The sequence below is a fragment of the Neocloeon triangulifer genome, unplaced genomic scaffold (assembly GCF_031216515.1).
Source record: "Neocloeon triangulifer isolate White Clay Creek 2 clone unplaced genomic scaffold, ASM3121651v1 ptg000001l, whole genome shotgun sequence".
NCBI lineage: Eukaryota > Metazoa > Arthropoda > Insecta > Ephemeroptera > Baetidae > Neocloeon > Neocloeon triangulifer.
Genome location: NW_026775544.1, coordinates 1,843,415 through 1,870,552, shown reverse-complemented (window position 1 = coordinate 1,870,552; position 27,138 = coordinate 1,843,415). Strand labels below are relative to the sequence as shown.

Here is a 27,138-nt window from a genome sequence, read left to right as displayed (position 1 = left end):
CGCGGAAACACAATGAACGGATTTTAAGAATTCAGAAGTGTCTTTTCCATTTTTTATTAATTTCGCGAAGAAAAGCCACAGACGGTTATCCGCTTCATTTCTTGCAGGAGCTGATAAAGATTTGCAAAACACACGCCTCACGTGATTTTGGTGGGCTGTCTCCTGTTTCATATGCGGTTTGCAAAACCTTCTGCTTTTGCACTCGGAACCAACAAAAGGGAAAATCGAAAGGAGCATCTCAGCGAGCGGGGCTTAATAGGAGTGGTCATTTAAGTATTTTTTTTTTAAAGTAAAGGAAGAAAATGGTAAAACTATCGTTGAAAGCCAAGTGTCACAAGACTGACTTTTTTCAGTCTCAAGAGGACAAGTGTCAAACCGGCAAAAATTTATCCAACAAAATCGATCATTTTTTGTCCTGAAATTTACATCTTGAGGTGGTAGCCCTCTGGTTGACTGGCCAGAAGTATGACGTGTGAAGTCATGCGGACGATGAAAAAAATGTATATTTAGGAGAATTTTAGCTAATGACAGCAGAGAATTAATTCTTTTTACGTGAAGGCCAAACCTCGGATTACAAAAATATATATATTATATAATTATAAACCTCATGGCATTTTTCATTAATTTTTTATGTTATTTAACGTCTAAAATCTAAAATTTTTAGGCATTATAAATTATTTGAAAACAAAAAACTTTAAATTTTCTTTTTAAACATAATATTATCCCAAAAATTATAGAACCTAAAATTTTATTAAATGTAAAATAATTCAAGAGCTTGAAAAAATTAAATGTAGATGCTAGACAGATTCAAAGACAGCGGGACAAAAATCGTGTCATGGACGATGGAGTCTCACGGTGGGAGGGCCACGATTTTTTTTATGATAATAATTAAATATGATCCATCTCATATATATTAATAATCACAGCATCTATCTATTGAAATTTTTTATATAAATATATACGTACAATATATAAAAAAAGGAGTGGGGCTCGGAGCTTTTTTTTCTCGGAAATTTACGTCTATCGCAGCCTCTCCCTGCAGAATCAAACCGTCCGTCTTAAGAAGAAGACGGCGGCGGATCTCGAGACCCAGGCAAGGAAGAAGGTTTTTGCCCATATTCCAGGGAGTAGGGCTGACGTCACATTTTGATCTGCTGGAGAATCGTGAGCTGCTGCAAAGTTTTTCGCCGTTGTGCCCTTTTTTGCCCGCTGTTTCACAATTTATCGTGGCTGTCTACGGTATGCGTTTTTGCGGCCCTTTTTTGCTCTGCACTACTCTCCGCCTGATGTATGTTATGTATGTACGTATACTTGGTACATAGGTCTAGTCTGCTGCGAGTGTACGTTATTATGTTCATACTCTCGGCGCGTGACGTCACGTGCCCCGCGCCCTTCCAAATAATAAAGAGAAAAACCACCGCGCTTTTTCCCTTGGCCCAATCAATCCCCAGTTTTTCTTGAATCTCGCTTGTCCTCTCCGTGACCTGAATCCCTCCATCACGTGCTGTATTGACAAAAATTTCACGCTTTGGAATTGGGAGAGACACACAGACGACCACTCAGAGTCCAGTAATTGTCAGCGATCTCTAAACGTTGCAACACTTAAGACCAAACTACGCGTTTTGAAATCGATCAACATCTCGAAAAATGTGAAGAAATTGTCTTAAATTAAGATGCGACTTAAAATGAAATTTGATTCTCCTTGAACTGAATAATTATATTTAAAAAGAAAAATAAATTATTATTTCTCATTGATATAATTTAAGAGGAAAAGTTTAAGTTTGTATACTTCTAATAAATTAATACTAGTAGTTTCTTCTATGGGCTCAACGAGTTATCAAATTTAAATTTATTGAAAAAATTAACTTAATATCGCTAAGCAGTAAATAAATGATTCATTTTAATGAAATGTTACAATTCCGTTTTATATTCAACGAAATTTTTATTTGAATTTCTCCCACAGGAAATGGAAATTAATTTGAGTATCTGATTTAATTTCACATGATGGCAAAAATGTTAGGGAGTATGCATATTATATTTGTTGCCAAACTTAATGAAAAATTAAGGCATAAACTTTTACTATTGTAATTATTTAATTGAAGTTCTTGTTTATTTCAATAATCACATTTTTATTATTAATCATATATCCTTAAAGGATGAACAAGAATGTTTTTAATTTGCAGGCAGCATTGTTGTGTGACATTAAATATAGGAATAAAAATTTTATTATACTTGAAAAATTAATTTTTATGTGCATGAAAATTGCGTGTACATTTGTCCACCAATAAAAATGTAAATTTATTATCTAATTAAAAATCATCTGGGCGCTCATATCAGACAAAAGTAATCGTTTGAATCTCATGTGTGGCATCAGCGAGGGCCGCGAACACAAATTATAAGCGTAATAAGAAGGAGTAAGTAGCCGACCGGCTGTCAGATCTTTGTTGATCGCTCCGTCTTACTTAAAGGCATGCCCACATATTACTAACGAACGCTAGCTCCGGTACACGTTTATCCCTTCTCTTGACACCGCCACTATTGTATTATATAATGTTCATGTGCGAATCCACGTGATTCTCGCAGCGCTTAAAAACCCGATGTATACATATTTAGATATCTGCTGGATCTGGTTGACCACCAATGTCAATATATATATATAGTGCTCAGCAAGTACAAAAATTTAAAACCTCCCACTTACCAGGGAACATCGCCAATATTGCTTAGCTGATCATTTGAAAAACAAAATGAGAAAAATCATTAATAATGGGTGAGGTATTTTATTTTATCACAAATTCCAACATTTAAATAAAGATATTATAAAAAAAAATTGGCTAGAACAAATTTTTGTCAAAAATGCATCTAGCATGAAAATGTAAGGAAAATTAAAGCAAGGAAAAGGGCTCTTCCTTGCCCTTTATTACTTATTTAGTTTAGGATAATTAAGGCGCAAATTTGATCCTAATAAAACACATTTCATGCCATCAAAGCTCTTAAATGTATGCAACCCGCGCAACAATGATGCTATATTACAATTAAAATTAAATAAATTATTTATAATATTGACCAATAAGAATGGGAAGAGATTTAATAAAAATTATTTTTTCCTTTTTTATCAATGCTGGTTTTAGACAAAAATCTCAGACTGCAGCAGATTGGCGGCGTTCCCTTTTGTAAAATAATATATTCTATAATTATTAAGAAAACCGCAACGCATATTAGTGCCTCAGGAGGCGTTAGTCTCGAGACGCCGCCACCGCGATTTATGCAACCAGTTTGACAAGTCATGCATCCCGCGTGACAAAGTTTTTGGGAGAGGATAAACCTTACCTCCAAATTATATTAATACACTCGCACGACTTATCGCAAAGGCTACCTAAATTTAACACTCTGACCTTCTGCGAGAAAATAGGCATCCAATAATGAACAGGGTTATTTCAGGTTGGGATATTTGTGCGCGAATCAGCGTGTCAAGGTTGGTGAGAAGTGCTCGCGTCACACAGGTGTGTGTGTGTTATATTCGCGGAATCGGAGGAGAGGCGACCGCGCAATAACTAATTGACATGTATTCGACGCGACAAATGTGACACTTTGTCGATGTCGAGGCGTAAAATCGAATTTTTGGTAATTCGGGAGCTGAATGCTTGGTTTCACACTGTCACAATTTTAACGTTCAATCGGCGACGAGAAAGGAAAAAATTAATTAGTCACCTATCAAATGGAGCTCTTTTTTAAAGAAAATTAACAATGATTTATTTGAAACGTCTCCGGCTTCTCCTTTTAAAACACGCGTGAAAAATTTCTCGGATCAAGAGCACTCCAATTCGGTCTGTTTAATTTGGATAAAAAAACTAATTTTGCATAAAGTTAACCTTCTGCACGAAGAGTTTAATTGAATTTCTCTTGGCAAAACTACTTGGTCTTCGGCAGTCTGTGGGAAAAGGATTCAAGTTTGCGTCCGAGATCTTTTAACGAAATATGACACGGTCATTGAAATGAAGTCGGCGGTGCGGCCGCTTTTCTACCATAAATAGCTTTCATTATTGGCGATCGTTTGACGTTTTGTCCCTGATTGAATGAACCCTCTTGGAGAGAAGTTTCTACTTGGAATACAGTCTGAAATCGCTTAATTGGTTGGCGCTGACGTTTATGTGAAAAGTGAAATCTCAAGAAGGATCTTCCAAATTGGTGCTAATTAGGTCTTGAATTTTATAAAATTTAGATAGACAGTTTTTCATTATTCCTATAGTAATGAGAGAAATGAAATGTTAATTGAAGTAAAATTTTGAAAATTGTAAAAAAAATAATTTCAAGTCTTTGAATTTAAAAAAAAATCTTGTTTGTAACATTTGATTTTTTAGTATTTTAAATTTTAATTTAAGTTCTTCTTAAAATTAACTAAACTGGATTTTTGATGAAATCGCATAAACGGAACAGCTATAACTTAATACTAATTTGTAAGCAGCTGAAATTTGCAGAGAGTTTAAGAATATATTCAATTGAAATCCTAATAAAAGGTCAGCAGAAATTTATTTTCATTAAAGATACTCTGTATAATTTACTCACCTTTAGCTACATAATAGAACCAAATGAAATTATATATCAAAATTGGGGAATCTTACTGAAAAAATGTACTTTTGAAGCAATAAACTGGAATTTTTACGTGAAGTATTTAATATTAAAACGATTAATCTGCATAAATTTTGACCTAACTATTAATTTTAATTACCAAAGAATTTAATTTAATAAAAAAAGAAACTTTCCAATTTGGGTTTAGCTCAAGTGCCCAGCATAACTCTCTTTTTGCAACTTTGGGTCTGGTGTAAAGCAAATTAAGCTGCCGTTTCTTGCAGCCAAAGTTTTGGGCAAAACCAGACCGGCAAAAAGCGGCGAACCGCCAGAAGATTACGCGTCCAAAGTTTTTGGTGCAAAAATTCGGCACTTTTTGTCTCAGATGATCGATAATTTGCGTCTGCTCGGTGTAGCAAAAAAGCAGGCGGCCGTCATCTGCGTCCCTCGGAAAAAGAGCCGGTGCACTTTTTTGCCCGAGACTGCGATATAATTTAAAGAGAGAGAGCGAGTTGCCGGCGCGCCGCTGCTGCCGAGCGCGCTCTCTGTATGTACATAGAATAATTTTTTGCTAGTGTGCCGACGTTGAAATTGTCTGCGACCAGTTTTTGTGGGCGCTCTTCTTCTTCTTGGTACTTCCATTTCTCATTGCCTTTTTTACCAGGCACGTCTCCCGCTCTCTCTCTCTGTGTTGTGTGTGCGGCAAAGTTCCATCCACATATCCATGTTTTGCTCGGCAATCTATTCTCTAATGTAGTGCAGCCGCGCGTCTTTTTCCAGCAGCACTCCACCTTTTTGCTCACTCGCTGGCGACGGCCCTAACCCTTTCTGATCGAACGAGGCTGCTTCAATCAAACTTGCCTTTTCCGCCGCCAACGGTGATAGATAGACACACTTTCCATCGCTTCTCTATATCGAACGAGCCGCCTACGCTAAAGAAAATCATCAACTTATTCGGGGATATTTTACGACATCATCACAATTTGCAATAAATTTCTTCTCTTTTCTACCTGTTTTAGTTTTCTTAAGATATAATCAGGTAAAATTACTATTTTTTTATATCAATTTTCCACATTTTTCATTAAAAAATGTTTCAAAATCAAAAGAAAATGAAATTTCCAAATTATAGTCAGTTTTTTACTAGGAAAATAAGTAGCTAGAAAATTTTTTTATTTTTAAATCTTTGGGAAAAAATTGCAAGTCAAGGTAAAACTAAGTTAAAACTTTTTTTAGCTGAATTTAAAATCAGTCATAAGCCTTAAATTTAATTATTTAAAAATATTAAAGCCAATATTTTTTTCTAAAGAACCGACTTGCCCTTCAAAACGTCAACCTTATCTATATCGTGAAATAAAAAAAGTGACCAAAATATTATATTAATGTACAGCGTTAAAAATATAACCCTTGGCTTTTGACGTAAAAAATAAATACATAGAGATTTTTTACTGCTCTTAAGGTTTTAAAACGTCAACGGTCATAACTTTTTTTTCCTGCCGAAGATAAAAATCAAAGACTGATTATAAAAACGTCTCTCCTCCAACACATCAACACCCCCACTTACAATACCGCAGCCGAACCCTTTACTTTCGATGTAGGAAAGAATTTACAACCAGAACAAATCCTCTCCCACGATTTCGGAGACCGGCAAGCTCGGCCGACTTTTTTCGTCTTGACAAAAAACAGTTGCTTTCCTTTCGATTTATTACAGTGCAGATATATCGACTTGCTTGTTTTAATTTCGATAAATCGGTCTCTCGGTGGGGCCGCTGTGCCCACGCGGTGCTTTGGCCCCCGACAATGTATAACAATGCGGTATGACCCACCAGCAAACGCTGCAAAAAATGGAGGAATTCTCAAGTGGTGCGTCCGCTGTTGGTACGATTGCAACCCACTGAGGCGAGGGTCGATTTGTATTATGATGGCAGTGAAATGAGCTAATAATAGCAAGCGTACAGAGAGGGACCCACCGAGTACATACCCTCGCAGTTGTTTGGTTACTGATCTTTCTCTAGGGCTTTGTACGTAAGTGGTCTGGTCTCGAGAAGTTCAGAAAACGTGAAAAGATAATCCAAATATAAATAATATTTGTTTTTGTAAGAATTTCAGGGCAATATCCAAAATAAAAATAATAAATGACGTACTTCTTTTCTTTATGATAAAAGTGGATAAAAGTAAAGATTTTTTCAACTGAGCCATTACATAGCTTTGCGTAATTTAGATGTAAGCAAAATTGTCTGTCACTGGAAAAGAAATTGCTCACAATTTATCACAGGCAGAGATATTTTTTTTTATATAACACTTAATAAACACGACACAATTTAAAAAAAAAATAATATGAATTTATTTTTAAAGTATTTCCAGCAGTAACATAAATAATCTGCGTGCCATAATTATAAAAGAGATTAGCGATAGTATAATTATGATTTAAAAAGTTAATAGAGGTTGATCAGATAAATATTAATTGCAATTATTACTTGATTAAAATGTAATTATTTACGGCTATGTGATTGGAAATCAGCACAAGGAAAGCAAACAGGATTATGTCAGTATAAAAATTATTAAAAGTTAATTACAATACACATGTAATTACAAACTGCCAATTTTTATGAAAATGCCTCTCTTTCAAATATTAATTGCTTTTGTTTTGCCCTTGCCTAGAATAGACTCCACTCTCAGCAAGTAAAAAAGAAAAAACAGCGACCTTCAAGGAGTGCGCTATATGATAAAAAAAATTGAAATCGTGGCGAAAGCCGTTCCATATCGATTCCAGACATGAAAAATCGAGACGCCGTACTTGTCCGCAATTAGAACTAGCGTGGAATTAAATGTGATCACAACCTTTAAATTTTTGCTTGCAAAAATAATAGCTTTTCGGTCCCCGAGGAAAGAAACGCAAAAATTTCCATAAAAAATCAATTTGAGCTCGCCGGCAGCCAGAATTCATTCTCCTCGTTTTTGCGAGTAGCGCGAAAATATTGGCGAGCCCCGGCAGAAATCCGTGGCCGCATTGCAATTAGTATTGCCTTGGTCATGAGGCTCGCGGGCCTGATTTTTTGCCGTGCGTCTCCGACCGAGCCTTGGGGTTGGAAATAGATCTGGCGGGTGCACACTCTGAAATTCATGATGCCTCTCGGTACGCCGAGCGACCCACTCGTTTTATCCCTCTCGGTACTCCCTATTTATTTGCGCGCACCGCGCCGTGGGTCAAGCACCTCGCTCGAGAGAAAGAGCACCCACCGCACGCCTCCCTCTCTGCCACAATCAAACCTAGTTTTATTTTTGGTCGGCCGATGGTGATTCGACAGTTTCAAACTTTTGGAAATTTTCACCAGATTATTTAACTATGATCAACCCTTTGTCCAAAATTAGTGGATGGCACAGAAATACGCAATCATGTAAAACTAAAAATGGTAAAATATATTCAAATTTACATGGGTTATTTTTAGTATTTGTAGAAAAAATTCTTTAATTTCAATTATTACAAACACGACCTTTGAAATTGACTTTTGAGGAATTTCAAAGTTTATAAAAATTATTGAAAAAAAATCTGACTATTTTGGTTGCTGAATTGAATCTAAAAATTTGAATCAATTATAATAAAACAATATTTTTGTTACAAAATTCGATTAGAATGACTTGCCTTAAAATTGGCGTTCCTTTTCTTATCAACCCAGTAATTAAACTGAAAAAATTAATGCTTATATTTCCCTAAAAATATTTACTTCTAAATTTCTAATTATTTTTAATCAAAAATTTTCACTCATCGTGTTGAAATAAACTACTAGTATTTTCCTCGATGAATCAAAGTTTATATTGAAGGACAAAAAGAGCTGCTTTGATGAAATAGGGCTGCAGAAAGAAGTCGATGGAACTAGAAGTTTTTTTTGTTGTCAATAAAAAAATATTGATTCCACGAGGAAGACCCGTTTCTTTGAGGGAGATTTCTTAGAGATTCGTTGCTTTTCCCTCACTTTGGCACATCTTCAGACGTCCTAACTCTTACGTGACTCAGCAAACTGCAGTCAGAGAGATTTGAAATTTAACATTGATATGTAAAAACGAGAAACAAAAGTTTTCTGAAGTTCGGTGCGACTGCCGGCAAATTTTTATGAACTCAAGCGCCGAAGAAAAAATTCTCGCACTGAGAAAATTTTTCTGGCGTCCGACCAAAAGGGATTTTCACAATTTCTTTTTGTCTCTCCGCACGTATAACAGTAAAATGTCTGTAGAATAATAATTTGTAGCAATCTCGACGCCCAGCCCAGGCAAAAAAATCAACGAATGTGACAAGCTCCAAGCTTCGAATTGCTTTTTTTTTGCTGACCAGACTTTTGGCTACGGATCATACGAATGGTGTGTACCATGATATTTTAAATGATTTTTTGTTTGTTCAATATTTAAAACTAATCATCCTGAAATCCTGACTGTGGATCTTTGCAAATTGAGCGAATCTGATTTAAAATATGAAAGACTTAAAACCACTTTTTAAACCTTTCTATAAATGTTGAATTTTTGAGCTCGACTAATTTGAATTTTTTTATTAATATTTTTATATATTTTGGCAGACTTAAAAATTTTTCTCAAATATTGCTAATGATTGAAAAAAGGCATTAAATACATTTATAAGGGTGATTATTTGTTTATATTGTACAACAATTAATCATAAATATTATAAAAAAAATTACCAATAAACCTCATACTTGAATTTATATTATTTGAAACTATTTAATTAACAAAAAAGGCTCTTAAAGAGCCAAATTGAAATAAAATTTGAGTCACTTTTTGTCTAGTTTTTGCATTATATGGAATTTTTTCTATTTTCTCCAGATAAGAAAAAAATCCGGGCGCACGCGCTCGGGCAAAAGTGCGCCGACTTTTTGGTCTTACTGGCGAGCTGCCGTGTTTATTGATCTTTTCTTGGACTTGCAGAGCGGCAGGCACCGGCCGACGAAAGTCAACCTGCGCTGTCCTGGGGTAGGTCCTACCGATTGCGAGATTTGCCGGGCGCTCTCGAATTTGCACACGCGGTGCTGACGCAAAAAAATAAACCGACATCTGCTCGCCAAAATGCAGCGGGGGATTTTTTTGCCCTCTCACTTAGCGCAGGCATTCGGCGTTTCGAATTTTGGTTTAAATTTAGAGCAGGAATGAAATTCTCCCTAAATTTTTCAGTTCAGTTGGTGGTGCATTTTGAAGCTGAGAATCGTGGAAAAGAGAAGGGAGTCGCGCAAACACTCACCGGGGTTGTTGACCCACTCTTGCAGGGCCTTCTGCAGGCGGCGGACGTGCAGCGGCTTCGAAGCCATGCCGACCAGAGCCATGATCTCGAGGAATTCCTCCTCGCCGGCTTCGCACAGCTGCTGAACATCGTCACCTCCTGAAATTACCGAAATCGTGATTCAACAAATGAATAACGTGTGTGTTTGTCATGAGGAAATCGTTCACTTTGGGGAATGACGGAATTGACAATTTTAAATACAAGTGCACTAAAATTTTCCTTGATCAATTTCAACTCATAAAAATGCGATTGATTATGTGAAATTAAACCATTACGATATATCAAAAACACGTAAATGCTGAAATTAAACAAAATATAGACTTATTTATGTTAATTGTGAATAATTTTTACATGACTTCCTCTCTGGAATGTCCATAAAGTGAACTTTTTAATTATTTTTTGGGGGCAATGGCTCAATTACATGTCAAAGAACTTAAATTAAAAACTAATTGAATATTTTTCAACTATATAAGTGCAACATAATTAAAAATTTAAATACGCTCCTCTGCCCAAATATTGTGTGGTCGTGTGAGAATTAAAACTCAAGTAATGTGATTCCCCAATAAAAATATAATAATTTCATTATTTGCAATAAATATGCAGCTTTTTAAATTTACTGAAGTGAATTGGGGAGATTAAGGTAGTAAAATGTTTTCTTTCAACCTGAATACCTGACAAGGGCAAAGTTTTTTTGTCTCACGCGTTCTCAACTTTCGCCTATATTTTTTTTTTTGCCTTTAAATCAATGATTAAGGAATTCTAAAAGTTTTTGCACTCGAACTTCTTTATATAATGGAACAATTTATTACTAACCGATTTCTAAGCAGTTTTACAACATAGAAGTTGCTTCACATTTTTAATTAAATTATAATGTTTCTTTTTTTTATGCATAGTATATTTGTTGTTTTGATGACAATAATGTTTATGAATCTAATATACAGAATAAATAAATTAATTTTGTTTTTAAATTTAATGTTTTAACAACTCTATTCAAACCTTTTTTATTTTAACTTGTACCATTCGCTTATTGAATTTAATCAAATTTATTTAATATAAAATAGCATTTGTGCGATAGGGTTACATTAAAAATATTTCCCTACTTAAAAGTTCAATTTTGTTGTTATAGCGTGCTGAAAATGATGAAAATGAGGATGAAAATAATGAAAATCGCGTCCAATGATTTATTTTTGAAAAGGAGGTAACTATCTTAGAGGAAATCTTTTCCTTTCTTGGCTTTTAATTTTGTATTTAGCGTTGTAGCTCTTCAGTATGCAAAATAAATATATATTAAAAAAACCAATTTATAATTGGGAACATTCTCTTGTGTTAAGTTAGCACCAAGTTGACCAAACATGCGAGTGTCCCCTAATAAATTTTGTTGTAATTGTTAGTGGCTACAGAACGATTTCATTTTATACCTTTTTGGATACACCATCAATTACAATCAGGTTAAAACCAACAAGAATTCCTTGCGCTCAATACATCAATGGGATAATTAAGCAAGTATTACATGCCTTCCAGCCAAACTCCACGGGTGTTAACCAATTAAGAACCAGTTAATAAACACGCCAAAAAGTCCCAAATTAAAACCAAATTAAAAAACCGCCTTGCCATTGACTCGAGTTTAATTGACAAAAATAAAAATGCAATTTGGCTTAGTTCAATTGACTGTCTGACTTGTTTGGAGAAAAAAAATTGAATTGAATAGTTCCGTTATTACGGCGGCAACTTTTTTATTTGCATAAATATCCAAGTAAATAATTTGAAAATAAATTTGAATACTTGTCCTGTCACTTTGTTTATTTATATTCGAGCCGCTGAGACAACAGGTCGAGTATAATTATTTGGACTGGTATATACAGAGGGGCGATCGAGAGATAAACAAACATAATATTATTGCGGCGCCGACGAAAGCTGATACCTGCTCGCTAGGCAACCTGCGCAACTCCTATAAATTGCGAGTGGCGTTGCATATTAAATAAGCCGCTGATTTTGTGTGTGTGTATGTAACTCTCGGGTTTAAACTGGAAGAGACTACAATTTTAACCAAAATAAATTTAAATTTTAAAAGGACCAGTTAAGATAATTCAGCTCGTATGAATAGTGGTTTGTTGAAAGGAAAGGAACATAAAAAATAATAAATGGATGGGCCAGCCCTTCCATTAAAGAAAAATCATTTACTCAAACTACTATGCGTCTCGATATGAATTGGACAAAATGAAACGTGTGGGTCGATTTTTATTACTTGAAATGATTTTCAGTAATAGATAAAAAATAAAACATTGCTTCTCGGCTTTCAACGCTTTTTAAAGTGTTATTTTTCGGGTGCAGTCTCTGTCCTCCGCAAAAATTAATCAACACTACTTTCTTGCAAACTTGTCCCATTAGCTGATCGGCAATGCTGCTCGGACACCGTCCGCTTTTTTTTTGCACGTACTTCTTTTCGCCGATGAATGCTTAAAAAAAGTGAAAGGCGATCACGGAGAAGGACACGCTGACTGCTTTTTTGCCTCTGCCGAGCTGCTCAAGCAGTTACTCCTTTTTTAAGTAAATTTGTGTAATTCGTGCACTAAAAATAACACGCGTCGTCAATCGATTGCGTCACTTGCTAAAAATTAACCTGGCAGGAAACTGCGGGAAAGTAGTTACACGTGTTGAAACCGATTTTGGCTCAGGAGATTTTGCTTCAATTCACGAGTTTAACAAAAGCTCGTTGATTTATTTTTTCCTTTTTGGCAAGCACTAAAAATTTATCGCAAAAGTAGCAGAACATGTCTTTGTGTGGATTTGTACGCGCAAAACTATAGGACGAGTTTTGTATGTCCACGCAGATTAAGAACGAGTGAGACACGCGTATTTTTTTCCACATTATATATGAAAGTGTGTGCGGTTATTTTTAGGTAATGCGCCTCCGGCAGCGGCGAATTATAGCGATCGAAAACCAGTCGAGCCCTGATTATCATTTTAAAACGCCAATTAATTTCAGCAGCTCCAGAATTCACAATTTAATTTTTTGCCGTCTTTCCTGTCCCTTTTGGGTTGACAGCTATCGATGCGAAAAAGGGAAAATCGGCGGGTCAAATTGATCACGGCAAACAATTTGTTTAGCAAGATGGACTTTTCTGATTTATTATGGAGAAAACAAATATGATTTATTTGTCGACAGCTTAATATGTTTGGCGTATTTAATTACATAAATTCATTAAAGTAATATTTCAAAATTCATGGTTGGGGTTAAGTCGGCTGATCCATAATGGGTTTTCAATTTCATAATTTCTTCGGACTGCAGCCATAATTCGTGTTTAATTTAAATGTTTAGAAAAACGCCAGGTCCATAGATTTTCCTTGTTACAAACACACATATATAAAAAATTGATGAAATTAATTGAATTGCTAACTTTTTTATATACAATAATTATACAATACTTTATTTTCGTAATTTCTTTTTAATAATTTTGTAGATATTTTTTTTTAAACCCACCACTAAGTCTTCAATTTGTACTCTCAGTGTTCCTAAATGAGCCAAAGTCACCCTGCATAAATTACAAACGTTGATTCTCTGATCCGTGAATTAGTTTGAGAAAAATAATTTTAAAATGATATATTTTTCATACGAAATTAAAAAAAAACGTTATTGCAAAATCTAGCTGAAAAATGATATAGGCCTAGAACCTGATTTAATTTTTACAAAACAACTTTGTAAATCAATAATAATTAATTATGATTATGTAATTTCTTTGCCATAATTCACAACACTGAAATGTGCGTTATGATAACCATAATGTAGAGCAGGATAATGTTTTTTTTTTTTGCATGAAACTAAAACCGAATCAACAAACCCGTCAATGAATAGCTGACTTCATATACAGGCATCAATCAATCAACTCTATATCCTGAATCCTGACATTCTTTTTTAATTAAAAATAGAAAAGTAGTTTTTCAACTCGTACTTGTGGGAGTTTTACATTGCAATAAATTAAAATCATTTTATTTGGAGCTAAAAATAATCTTTTTTAAGAAATTTCATAACAAATTCTCGCTCTCTTTTTCAACAAACCAGTTCTGGTCCTTCTCAAAATTATTTATTTTAAATCAACTCCAGCTGTGAATTTAAGAACGAGTACTAATAAAAAAAGTAGAATCTGCTTTTTGATAAATACGATTGCAAATAATACAGTGTTGAAAACAATAATTGGCACAATTGGCGATTCTTTATTACGTGGCGAGGCAAGCATTAATGATTATATGGTATAGGGAGCACGACGTGACTGAAAAAAAAATTGTAACCTGCCTAAATATCAGAGGCTGTATAATTTATTGCTCATTAAATCCAACTCTGCTCTTTCTGTACATGTAGGTGCAAAGGATACTAAAATTTATATTTGGGTGAATGAGCATGGGCTGGCAACGCTCCCTTTTTGCCTTTAATTTTATAAAGTGATTAAAGTCAGAGTGGTTCCTTCTTGCAATTAAAGATGTAAAAGCTCTAATTAATTATGGAGTGTGAAGCCGATGAAAAATAATTTGCATGGAAAGGTGTGAAAAGTCAATCATATCTCAATAAGTTATTGATGGTACTTTTATAGGATCTTGAGTTCTACTTGACGTGTGAAAATGGTTTCAAATGATTATCATGACATTTGAATTATTGCGGATTAATGTCTGGCTCCATCTCGGAAACCTTTTACTTCTCGTTTATCTAAGAGTTTTAGGATACTAGAGCTGGGTCTCAATTCTTTTCCAATACGATTTTCAATTAAGATGTCATTTGACTTACGATAGAATAAATAAACTTTCAAGTAATGTAAAAATCATGTAAATATGTTACAGGATATTTTTCCTGAGCTACTAATAACCAGCATAAAAACCAATTGAGTCTCGCCCAGTTAAATTGAACAGAAAATGTAAATTAATAAAATGGCGATTGCTGTTTTTCTGAAATACTTTTTGATTAGGGCTAAGTGGGACTAAAAAGAGAAATTTTATATAAGTGCGATATTCTCTAATCAACTCAAAGTTGATTTATGAACGTTTTACAAGCACTTTAGTGTAGTATCTTTGTGGCAGAAATTCGTTTGCGTTGAATTTTTGCTGTCGCGTGTGACTCACCCATCTCGAGCAGCGTGTCGTAGTAGGCAAGAAGACTGGCCCTCTGCATCACTCGGTACAGCTGCAGCTCGGCCTCGTTGGCGGGCGCCGATGTCATCACCACTGCAAGCAAAAAATTCCACAAAATTACATTTCGGGTTAGCCTTGGCGACACTTCTTCTTCTTCTTCTTTTTTAAGCTGAAATTTTGCTCCGTCTGCGCTTGGTTAATTGAAATTATTCAATAAGCGTCTTCGCATTTTAACGACCCGCGAGAGAGATTCTTATCTGCGTCATTTCGACACATTTTGTGCTAAGTAACCGGCAATTAAGTCGCCCAAAAGTGGTTAATTGACCATGTACCTGAATCCTCGCGAAGGGAGAAGATTCAATTTACATTTTTGTTTATCTTGGTGGAAATTTTACTTCGCGCCGCCGCCTCACTTCAAAGGTTTGCAAAATAAATAAATCCGGAGCGAGTGATAAGTTTTGGTCTGACTGTTGTAAGTGCCGCCGGTTGCAGCACCACGAATCGATCTTTGCACGGTCATTTTGCTTGTCAACACACCTGGCCTCCGAATCCAGAGCACATTTTCTCTCACAATCAGTGTACACTAGAAACCGACCGTATAATGTCTGAACTCTCAGTCAGCGCAATAAACATCGTTATACACTTTCTTGCTGTTTATTTTTCAACGTACTCAAAAGAGACGCGTGAGAAGGATGTGTATTTTAATGATGCCGCTCGCAAAATTAAACGGATCGAAAATTTCAGTCGGCTTCCTTTTAAGGTAGAAATTATTTGGGTTTGATCGTGCGAACCAAAACTGGTCGAACCTATTTAACTTTGTGCTGAGAAGAGTTGTATGAAATTAATCCTGAAAACAGTTAACAGTATTTAAATAAGCTCTATCAAGTCGGCGGGATTTTAGTTTGCTTAGGAAGTAACAAAGTGTCATCCATCGAATATCAAATGCCTAATTTATTAAAGTAAAAAGGTTTTCCTTGTCTTCTCCTCAGACAAATATGCGATATAGAGATGAAGTGTGGTATATCTTTCAAATATATAAAGTTATGCTATTTTTATTGCTGACGATGTGCTGTTTGCATTTTTACCAATACAGCTTTATCTTGTTAAGATTAATTATAAAAAGTTAAGTAAAAGAAGAATTTTTTTAATCTATAATTATAAAAGAAAATCGATAGACGTCATTAGAAAAATAGGAACATTGACACGACCACAAGACCTGCGAGGATAGAAATATCTGAAGGTAAAGTCAAAATTAAAAATTCACTCGCCAGAAGGAAATGGTAAACTAACAATAAGTGCTGCAAGAGACAGGAGATAAAAAAAAATTTTCTTGAACAATAATTTAAAAGTCAACAGATTTGATAAAAAAATTCAATTTCCATTATTCAAATATACCTTCACTAGTTCTTATCGTTAAAAATAAATTAATAAAAACTCGTTTCATCCAGTTAAAAAATAAAATAAAATTATCTTCATTTAGCAGTCTATGATAAAGGCAAAAGGCTAACAGAGTTACTCTTTTAAACAAGGCGAGCTTTATAAACGCTATTTTTTTCACACAGAAATAAATATTTTTAATAGCATTCAAAATTTATTAAATTGGAAGCATATGTTGGCAATGCCATCTGCGTTTAAGAAGATTCAATACGCATCTCTTAATTAATTCATTTTCATTACTTATACCCTTCAATCGTTTTAAATGTATTTTATATATGGAAAGGTGGATTCAATCAGATTTCATCTCTCAAATGAGAGGAAATTTTAATGTTAATAGGCGCACGGACCTAAATAATTTTTCAATAAAACTCGCTTGTTATTCAATCAAAGGTGCGCGTGTTCCTTGATCACAAAGAAGCGGTCGGGTCGCGAGTTTTTTCCTTCCCGCTCCCCCTGTAATTTTTCACCCTCGGCTGATTCGCGTGGCGGCATCAAAGGCATACAGATGCACAATGGTATAAAAAATAGTGGCCCCCTTTTCTTGCTCGGCTCTTTTGAATGCAAATAATATAATTCTTTGCGCCATATGTGTAAGGAGGTCATATTTCTGGAATGATCAGTCGATAAATTGTCCAAATGCGACTAATATGAAAATTTATGATCTCCTTGAGAGCATATAATGAGGTTAGAGTTAAAAGCAATACAAGCCGATTTAAATATATATGATAACCTGTTGGATATATTTAGAAGACCTGCGCTGCGATTTGATCCACATTTTTGACAACATGTAATAAATAATAGTGTTCAAAAATATACAACGCTCCATTTTTTTTCAGGATGGAAAGTGCGGACAGCAAAACAACGCGGCGGACCTTGCAGGAGACTAATTTATTTCATCGGTACTTTCACGTGAAATTTCGATGTCTTGCATTGAAAACGGCAGTAAGGTCGGGTGGAGTTTAAAATTGTAAGTAAAAACAAGTTTTGTAGAGACATATTTTATTTTCGTCCAAAAAACCTTAACCCACAAGTTGGGCCTGCACATATCGAGAGGCGAGAAAGAGAGGGAAAGGTGTTTCTAAAAAAGTATATTTTTATCTCACACCACTGCGCCTCAACCGCAAACCTATTGGTTTACATATTTAAATAATTGGGGTTTGCGAAAAAAAAATGGCAGAATAAGGCGTGTAGTTGACCTACATTGAGCGTATAAAAATGGCGTCGTGCGAGCGGCACCTTTCCCGACAGAAATATCACTCCTTGACTTAATTATGATTTTTTTTTAAATAACCTCAAAATGTCGCTGATTTTATTTTATGCATGCAACTTGACATCTTCTGTTTTTTATTTTACACAATTAATTGCGAGAACGCTTTGAATCCAAGGCTTGTGCGATTTTAGGGAGTGCTGAATTGTGAAGCAATTTTGCGCCAGGACATGTCCATAAAATTTTTATTTCCAAATTGCCGACATGTATTCAATGCGGTATTTTTTGCCAAAACTATTTATGTGGTGTATTTCGCGATTTGCATTTAATATCAATTGATATCAATTAGAATACAACTTACTTGGAATGCTAATTTCTGTTTAGAGGACAACTTTTATTCACTGCTTGTGCCGCACGTAAATGTATTTTATTAAAAACGAACCATTTTCGCATAAACCGAAAAACGTCCCGGCACAACTTATTAGCATAGTGCGTATCACAGAGTTCAATCGGAATATTTAATGCTTTTTTACTGCAAAACAAATTAAATTTTATTAATTATATGGAATTCTTTATTACTTTTTGCCTTTGAAAAGAACCGCATTGCCCGTCCCGTTTCTCATGAATTTTTTTTTATTGTTCTTTTCGTGCATATATCATTTCGTATTGAGTAATTTTTAATACAAAATTGCGCGAAGAAAAAGAAAATATTAAAAACAAATCTTCAATAATTTGATTATGATTCTAATTTGTTCTGAAATTATTGGCAGCAATAATTACTCTTAGAGAAAATAAATTAAATTAACCTGTCTAGAATGGAATATTTTTTCGAATTAAATTTTGAATCAGAATACCAAAATTGGCAGAGATCTATTGTTATAATGAATATGGAGCAATTAAAACAGTACGTCTTTAAAAACCTTTTGAGATTTTTCAAATTCTGTTTTTGGCAAGATTTTTCTTTTCACTCAACACAACTACAAAAAGCCGTGCTATGAAATAATTCCACAATAATAGCATTTTAAAATTATATGATTTTTGTCTAGGCCGTGAATGTGTTTATGTGATAGACTGATGTAGCGTGTGTGCATTTAGTGGATGCGAGTGTGCCAGTAAAAAGTGCGCGGTGCAACTCACACGATTTGAATGTGCAGTGGCCGTCTGACGCGACTCCACGTACGCGACTATTTAGAGACGAGGGCAGAGAGGGGTAGGTCGGTCGGTCGCTTGGCCAACACACAATCGCCGTGCACAGAGACGATGCACTTTACGCAATTGTAAAAATAGTGAGCAGTCGTTTGGCTGCTGCTATGGGTGCAAGTGCATCCTCGAACGGGCGCGCGTGTGGCCCAGGAATAGACACTTCACACACGGACAAGAATCTGGGTTAATGCACCGCACGCAGAGGGTGCTCTTCCATCTCTCTCACTCGGAATACGCAATCTCTTCAACCCACCCCCTCTTGTCAATTGGACCTTGATGTAAATTGGAGCGCAACCAAATAAACCATAGTGTGAAAAAATAAATATTGTTTGAATCGACATGTCGTTTTTTATCAAATTTAATAACATAGGAAAATTGGTTTAAAAAAAAAATGGGAATGATTCAATTTTAAAGTGATTTTTCTGCCTTTTTAAATATTTTAGATATTTGTACTATTACGTACTCAGTCTTTTGTGTCTATTTAATAGGACTGTGTGTATTTATTTGAATATTCCCTTATTAAAACCAAATTAGTGATTATTATTTAATTCGAAAATTAGCACTTGAGATTGTTTCATGAAAAATTTAGTCCTATTTGGATAAAAACAATAGCATTAATGGAAAAAACATGTGATCTCTGCGGTCTGCTGGTACTTTGAAGTATCATTGAGATCATATTATTTATTATTTTTTGTGTGTGGAATAACATCTAAAGAATTAATAAAAAAAAAAAATGCATACCAAACATTGTTTTTTAATAAATACGGGAACTGATTCTCAAAATTAGAAACCTCTAAGCAACAAGTTTCCCCAGCAGTCCTTTTACCAAGAAAGTATTTTTTTTTTCTTGTATGGAGAAAATGTCTATTTAAATTACCTAATTTTCTGGTCACGCTACAATTAATTTTGATCAATTGCAATACAAATATTTATTTACCAAAAAATCTCAGGAAAATCTGCTACAATTAAGTCTCCCTGAGGTAAAAAATTTTGTGTAATTTGAAATAATTTACCGCGGTATAAAAATTCCATTCAAGAGTAAAATAATTAAATCCAATTAACTTTAATAGCAACCGAAGTACAGTGAATACGTCCAGCGTAGAAATTGGAATGCCGAGTTATGATGATTGTGTGGACCTAAAAGGAAACCTGCAATATCAATTTGCGTGCCCATCAAAACAAATGTTCCTCTAGAGCGGTGGCCACACGCCAAAAAATGACTTCATTTAAAATTTGCATTATTTTTCTTTCAACTTGAATTACAATAACAAGACGAGGAAATTATTCACAAACATACCTCCAAGCACAGGGCACGGAAATTTAGACTATTTATGAGAGGAAAGGTTAGGCCATGCGCCTAATGGACACTGCAAGTCACAACACAGGACGGTCGTTAATTTTTAAGAATGCTAATGCCGATTTCAAGGGAGCGTGTCACAGCATTTGGAAAAGCAATAAAAAGTCCAGAAAAGAAGCATTAAGAGGCAATTTTTATTTGCTTTTACACCACAAACATAAATTCGCAATAGCCCCAAATCGAGCGCGCCGCCCTGTTTAAATTTATCTCCCCGTCGTGATTTAACGCTGATTTGCATATTATCGTGTGTATTTTATCGCCTTGATATCAATTAAATATTTTATGTGCGTGATTCGTTCGTTAAGAAAGACGCTAAAAAACTCGACCTCTGTGTTTGCATAAGCAAGGTGAAATCTTTTTTTAATGGGTTGATATCCGTCCTGATAAACTCTTCTCTTTCCGTCTGATTTGCGATTCGGGCGACATCAAATACATTTTTATGCACACGACCCTTTTCTCACATTCTCCGTTACGTAATCTCGTCAACGTCCAACGCGATAGAGATGTTAATTTCTTAATTTTTTTTATATCCCACGAGCTGAAACTAACCCTTGCATACTAATGTCGCACATTGAGATGCAAAATAGCGATTAAAGGTGATGATGATATCACCAAGTGTCAAACTGTTTTTATGTATTAATCACGTTCAAATGAAAATATTTCACCATCGGTGTCAAATTCCTGACCGGGAAGCATGATTAATCACCCCTCTCCTAGATACGCTGAACCCCTTATATGTTTACCTGTGTGTGAGAAAATTACAAAAAATCATCTCCTTACGAAAGCGATATAAAAACACAGGTGCGACAAAAAAAGGACACGAAAAAATAATACAATTTTTTTAGATCTTCAGATTTGAGGCGCTATTTTTGATAGAGTTGCAGTGAAGGTGGTAATTAAAAATTTGATCGTCTGGCTATAGTTGAGGTAATAAAATTTTATATTCAATGTACACTCCAAAGTCGCACATCGTAAAGTCATTAATTTATTCGCCGCGTTGATCTGAATTTAAATAAATTAATTAAGAGCCGGCTTAATTGTCGGTTGGCAATTAACTCAAAAATTAGGTTCTGAGTTATTGCTGGCGGGCGCGGGTCTCTTTGAGGAATTTCGATGTCAAACAACGTCGATTTTTAAAATATTTGCATATTTCGGGCGTAAAATTTGCACTTTTTGATTGGATTAGTCTCAAGTCCACCGCATAAGCCAAATTTAATTAAAGTTGGAATGCGATATTGACCAGTTTTTAACTGAAAATAAGTGGATCAAGGGTTAGAGTAAATGTTTAATTGCAGGTTGAAGAGATAATTCAGGGAAAATTATTGCAATTTTTCAATTTTTATTGAAGGGCCAGTTAAATTGTTTTTACCTTAATTGGATTTAATTGGAAATCATTAAAAATGATTTAACAAGTTAGCTCCTGCTAAATTTTTTTGAATGACGGCAATCGTTTCTATCATGCCATAATTTTAGTCTACTTTTGAAAGAATTTTCATCCTTTAATTTATTAGTCTCGGTGAAAGGTAGCTAAATTATGAGTTTAATTAGGTTCTATTAAAAAAATCAAAATGCAAAACTAGCCGCAGGTTATAGTGAAAATTTGCATCATCAAGTTCATGGGAATTATATTACGCTTCATGGACACCTGATTAAGAAATAAATTACTTCATGAATAATAATTAATGCAAATGCAAAATAGAAAAAATGTCTTCAAAATATGATTATAAGTTGTAAATCTTTCAAGGATTTGTTGAGCAATTCTACTTTACCGTTATTTTCTTTAATAATATTAATTTCGAGCTTTTTCTCGTCCAAAGACAGCAATTTATTTCTTACATTTCTTGTACGGATAAAATTTAATGATAAACCTTATTTTCGGAGACATTTACATACCGGCCCCGTGCGCAACAAGGCCATTTTTTCTCAATTTACCGTGAAATAATAAATTGTTTTCTTGTATAAAAAATACATTATGAATCAGCCGCATAAATTTATGTCTGAAAACAATCAGTCATGCTTAAAATCGTGATGCTTTGGTTAAAAACTGGTTTTTCTCAACCAAAATTTGATAGTACAAGTATAAAAAATATTCATGTCAAGTATTTCCAGAAATGACCAAATTTATCGGCTGTTGACATCATTGAGATCTAACCAAACCAGACACAGTTGATTAAATTTGACTGCAAACAAATTTTATCGAATGTTCGCTCGGCACATGTCAGTTCAAAAATACTCATTACGTTATTTGGCACACAAACATATCTTGGATCTTGTTCTTGAAAGCGCTTGTTTGTATATTGCGAGAGCAAATGTGTATATCCAGCGGAAGGGTTTGAGCGTGTTTTTTGCACGGCTCATTGTCGCTGCTCGATCAGGCATTATTAACGCGACGGTGTGCAAAAAATTTCATACTATGCTTTTTCTCAGACCCCTTCTCGCTCTCCCCGCCGCTCACGCTCTTTGTTTCTCGGCACTGCTTTTTTGGTTGTGGGAACGATTAAAAAAATTTATCTTGCTCGCACAAGAAAATCATATAATAATCCCGCCGAAAGAATGGGGATCTTGTGCATACATTATTAAACGCGAAATATGCGCCAGATCAGCTCGTAGAGGTGTACGAAGGCACGCATTTCACACTGGCTGCTCGGCTGTTTAGAAACCCATTAATCACTGGGTCGAGGGAATCGCTCGGTCCACGGCGCATTCCTTGCGATTTGCATAATCATCTGCTCTCCGCATCTCGAGAGCGATCCAGGATCCAGCCATGCAAAAAATCGACCAGAAAAAAGTGCTGCCGATTGAAGCGATTTTTTTTTCAAAACAAACGAACCAAATCAATGAGGAGAGCTTATTTATTTTTAATTTTCCCATTCATGATTGGAAAACCACCTGGCATTAAACTTTTGTTTAGTAACAGCAGAACTTTCAACAATTTTCATTTCATTGAATTTTTTATAACAATGAGCAGATTAGCAAATTTAAGACTGTTTTATTAAATATTGCATTTATTTTTCTTTAAAAGAAAAGTTAAAAATAGTGCAAATTTAATTTGCTAACATTGGCAGTGCTGTAAAAATTAAAGATAAAACTTAATTAAAAAATTAGAAATTCCCACATAAAAGAAAATTTTTATTTAGACTGGAAAAAATTTAAAAAACACGCATCAAATTTTAAATTTTCATAATTAATGTATCAGATTTTGATGTTTATAGTTTTATTTGCCCACTATTTAGTTACTTGATTTTATTTGATGCTTCTGTTCGCCATTCAAGGAATGAAAAGTATAAAAAATTGTGAAATTTTCTATTGTATTAATAATGTTATAATAATGAAGTTAACAACACAATAATAATTAATATAATTAGCCTGGAAAATAATCAATAATTTAGATTTAATAAATACCTCATTTTTTTTAACCTTGCATACTCTTGTAAAAATCATCAAAATTATAATAATAAAATTACTTTGTTATCAAATTAAGCAATAATGAAAAACTTGTGATAAACTTTGAACAATTTGCGTTTTAGGCAGGATAAAATTAATGTAAAAATTGCTGATCCTTTCTCTTTTCTCTTTTGCACCGCACATCCAAATTTTTTTATAATAGACGCCTTTGGGAGAATACTTCGATAAGTTGAAAGCAATTTTGTAAAATAATAATAATTTATTTATTGTTGAAAGCTGACTTGATTGACGCGCTTGAGGTTTAAATTACAGCGTGGAACACAGCCGCTCTACAATAATGTAATAATTTTTTTAAGCGTTGGAAATAAATGGTGCTGAGAGAGTGTGTAAAATAAAAATGTGAGATAACCGCTGACTTACGTAAAATTTTCAACTGGTTATATTTTTTGAAACGTCCCCTTTATGCTAATTTAATTATCTGCGATCAACATTGCTCCAGCGAAAGGAATTATTGCTATATTTTCACACTGTTGGAGTTGACACGATAAAAAGAGACACGACGTCTCTCTCGCACTAGGGATTTTATTCACTCCGAGGTGGCCTTCTTTCTTAATTAATTTGACAATTTTCCGTAAAATGAGACCCTCTCACTTATGTGGAGTATTAAAACCGAATTTATGCCGAGTAAAAAATGTATCCACATCAAGACTTTTTGCTCGGTCCTTCTTTTTTTAAATCAACGAGAACCAAACTCGATTTAATTTATGCATTTAATAAGAAACGAGATTGTGAAGGAAAAAAAATCGAGAGGGTGATTAGAAATAAAAGCTCCTTGAACAGCGCCAGATCAAAGGGGTGCAGCATTTGCATGCTTAATCCATCGAGCGCACCCCTCTCCTCGAATATGCAAATGAGACGCTGAACTTTTTGTTGCTCGCGGAAAAAAGTGATCCGAGCACTTTTTCGAGCCGCGTTGGCATCGGATGGGAAAGGTTTTCTCCGTGAAGAAGTTTTTTTAATTGCCCGACAAAAACAAAAGTGTTTTTCATACCCTGGTTACGTGGGAACACCTATCGGTTGCTTGCGTCACTGGAGAGAAAAAAAAATTGGAGCGTTTGGACCACTTTTTTACGGAGCAGCGCTTTGGAAACTTTTTTGTCTTTGCCGTGAAAAAACGCGACAAGGTGTGATAAAGGTGTTTGTTCCCACGAAGAGAGTTTTCAGTTTTTTACTCATTATTGCAGAGAAGCGCCTAGAGGCAATATCAAAAACATCTTTGTTTTTTTCTGGTGGTTACAATTTTCAACGGCGAGACAAAAAAAACGAAGAGTTCAATCTCCTCTATTCTAAAGAATGTGAATTATTTCTTTACTTCTTCCTCCTATTTTATTACGATCAATTTGGGTATTCTGGGTACGTTGCGCTATTGTTTATTGCAAGTAGCTCACGTATCTATTTTTAATGAGATATTTAGCATCTCAATTTGTCTTTCATTTATTGGCACTTACAGTTAATTGACAATGACACATAAATTAATTAAATAAATAATAATATAACCTTATTGTTAGTTAGATAAAAAAAATATACATAAGCTCTTTTGCCTCTCAGCAAGAAAAATTAAACATAGTTATAAAAAATTATTTTTATAGTTATTTAATATTTATTGTAAAAATTTACTAAAAATATATTTTTAAATCACAATAATTAATAATGCCATTAATCTTATTTAAAAAGATAAATTATTTGGTAAAAAAAAAAACATATAAAATATGGTTGCATACAACTGCAAAAATAGAATCATGAATGGAAACATAGAAGTTTATTGTTAAAAGTTCAAAGATAAAAAAACCAGGTTTTTTTATATATATATTTTTTATTAATTATTTACAAAACGGTCTGGACTAGGATTTTAAAGAATTCTATGGCAAAGTGCCCAAATCTGAAATCTCAATCAAGTTCCCTATGTGATATTCCAGCCTTTTTAATAATTCCATTAATCGAAACTATTAATAACTATATTGCCAGATAGGTGAAGATAAATTTCATGCTAATGCTTAAAAAAATTTATGAAATAAGAATCTCATGAATGGTGCTACTTTTTATTAATTGGAGCATTTTTTGCGTGGCTTGTAAAACCTCCGACTTTAATAGGAAAACTCGCAGAGATAAGGCGTTCCGTTGAAATTAAATATATTAGGACGAAAGGAAAGCGTTTTCGGCAATCGTTCAAAGCGATCAAGTCTCTCCGCGGGAGCAGAAATTGCCTCATTTGCTTCGCCTGTGTGAGCAAAAAATATCTCTTGTCAGTGTCGGAGTTATATTTGAAAAGAGACGCGCAGTTTATCCAGACATGTATGTAGTTAATGGATAAATCAGGGTCGAGGTGCTGGTCAAAAATCCAAATGTTTTATCTCCTCGCGCACGCCAACAAAAAACAACGCCTCTAACATCGGCTGCGCGAGAGCGGCACAAAAAACGGCTCGAAAAATCTGAATGCGGCGGCGGCGTTTTTTGCTGCCCGGCCGCCGCCGCCGCCGACCGAAAGAGATGCGCGCGATGAGTAAAAAATACTCATCGTGAGCCAAGCAGGTTTCTCACGTCCTCATTTGAATGCACCAAAATCATGACAAACATACACACATGAAATGTATTTTTCGGCCGCAGTCTCGCTTCGGGTGAGACGATGCACTTTTTTCCGAGTTTTTTGCCCCCAAATCGCCCGAAGCATGTGAGAGAAAACTTCAGTCTAAAGAGCTGGATGAGAGGAGCTGTCGGAGATGGGGTGATCATTAAGTGGATATTTGTGTGAGCTCTATGGAAACCCATGCATAATGAACGTTGATCTCTTTCCTAAGGATTTCTTTCAAAATTAATTTTTTCTAATTATTCCAATAAAATATTTTTCTTTTAAATTATATTATTTTTTCAAAATTTTCATCTGTGTAAGTAAAAAATATGTACGTATTGAATTCTAATAGTTTTAATCCATATTAAAATTTTTTCATTGAATCTGAAAAATAAAAACCTTTTTCCGTTTATCTTTCGGATGAGAAGAAAATAAGAAAAATTCGGAAATATTTGTACTGATTTCTACATAATATAGAAAAAAATTGCAATTAACTCCATTATGTTGTAGCAGATATAATTTAAATTTAAAAGATACATTGCAATGAAAATATTCAATTTAATAATTTCCCTATAAATCAGGGACATTAAGCTGGAAAGTTTATTATTCATTAAAACAAACCCAAAAACTTCTTGTTGATTGAAGATTTCAACCTATTGAAGATACCGTTATTATGGTTATTATTTTCTTTTCCAGGATTTGAAAGTGTTTTATTTTGTTCGCAAATGTTATTATTAGTAATAATATTGATATACGGAAGTTCAAAAACAACAAAAAATTTCCAAAAGTAAACTCAAATACACGCCATATAGCAGGATGAGCATCAAATTATTGTAATTCAACGGATACACAGTAGCATTACTATAATTCGTCATTCGACCGCAAAACCAGTGAAAAAAACACATATTATATAAATTCAAAAATGTTTATTCTTAGCAACG

At 34.4% G+C, this 27,138-nt stretch overlaps 1 protein-coding gene across 5 annotated transcripts in view; it reads right to left on the bottom strand.

Moving 5' to 3' along the window:
• Positions 1-27,138, bottom strand: part of LOC132196600 (NGFI-A-binding protein homolog) — a 50,934-nt gene that overhangs the window by 15,378 nt on the left and 8,418 nt on the right. For all 5 annotated transcript variants that reach the window (XM_059619408.1, XM_059619572.1, XM_059619486.1 and 2 more), the window contains exons 3-4: positions 14,954-15,055; positions 9,806-9,943 (exon numbers count right to left, since the gene is read on the bottom strand). In XM_059619408.1, the coding sequence (XP_059475391.1) occupies positions 9,806-9,943; positions 14,954-15,055 (240 nt within the window). The remainder of the gene's footprint in view (positions 1-9,805; positions 9,944-14,953; positions 15,056-27,138) is intronic.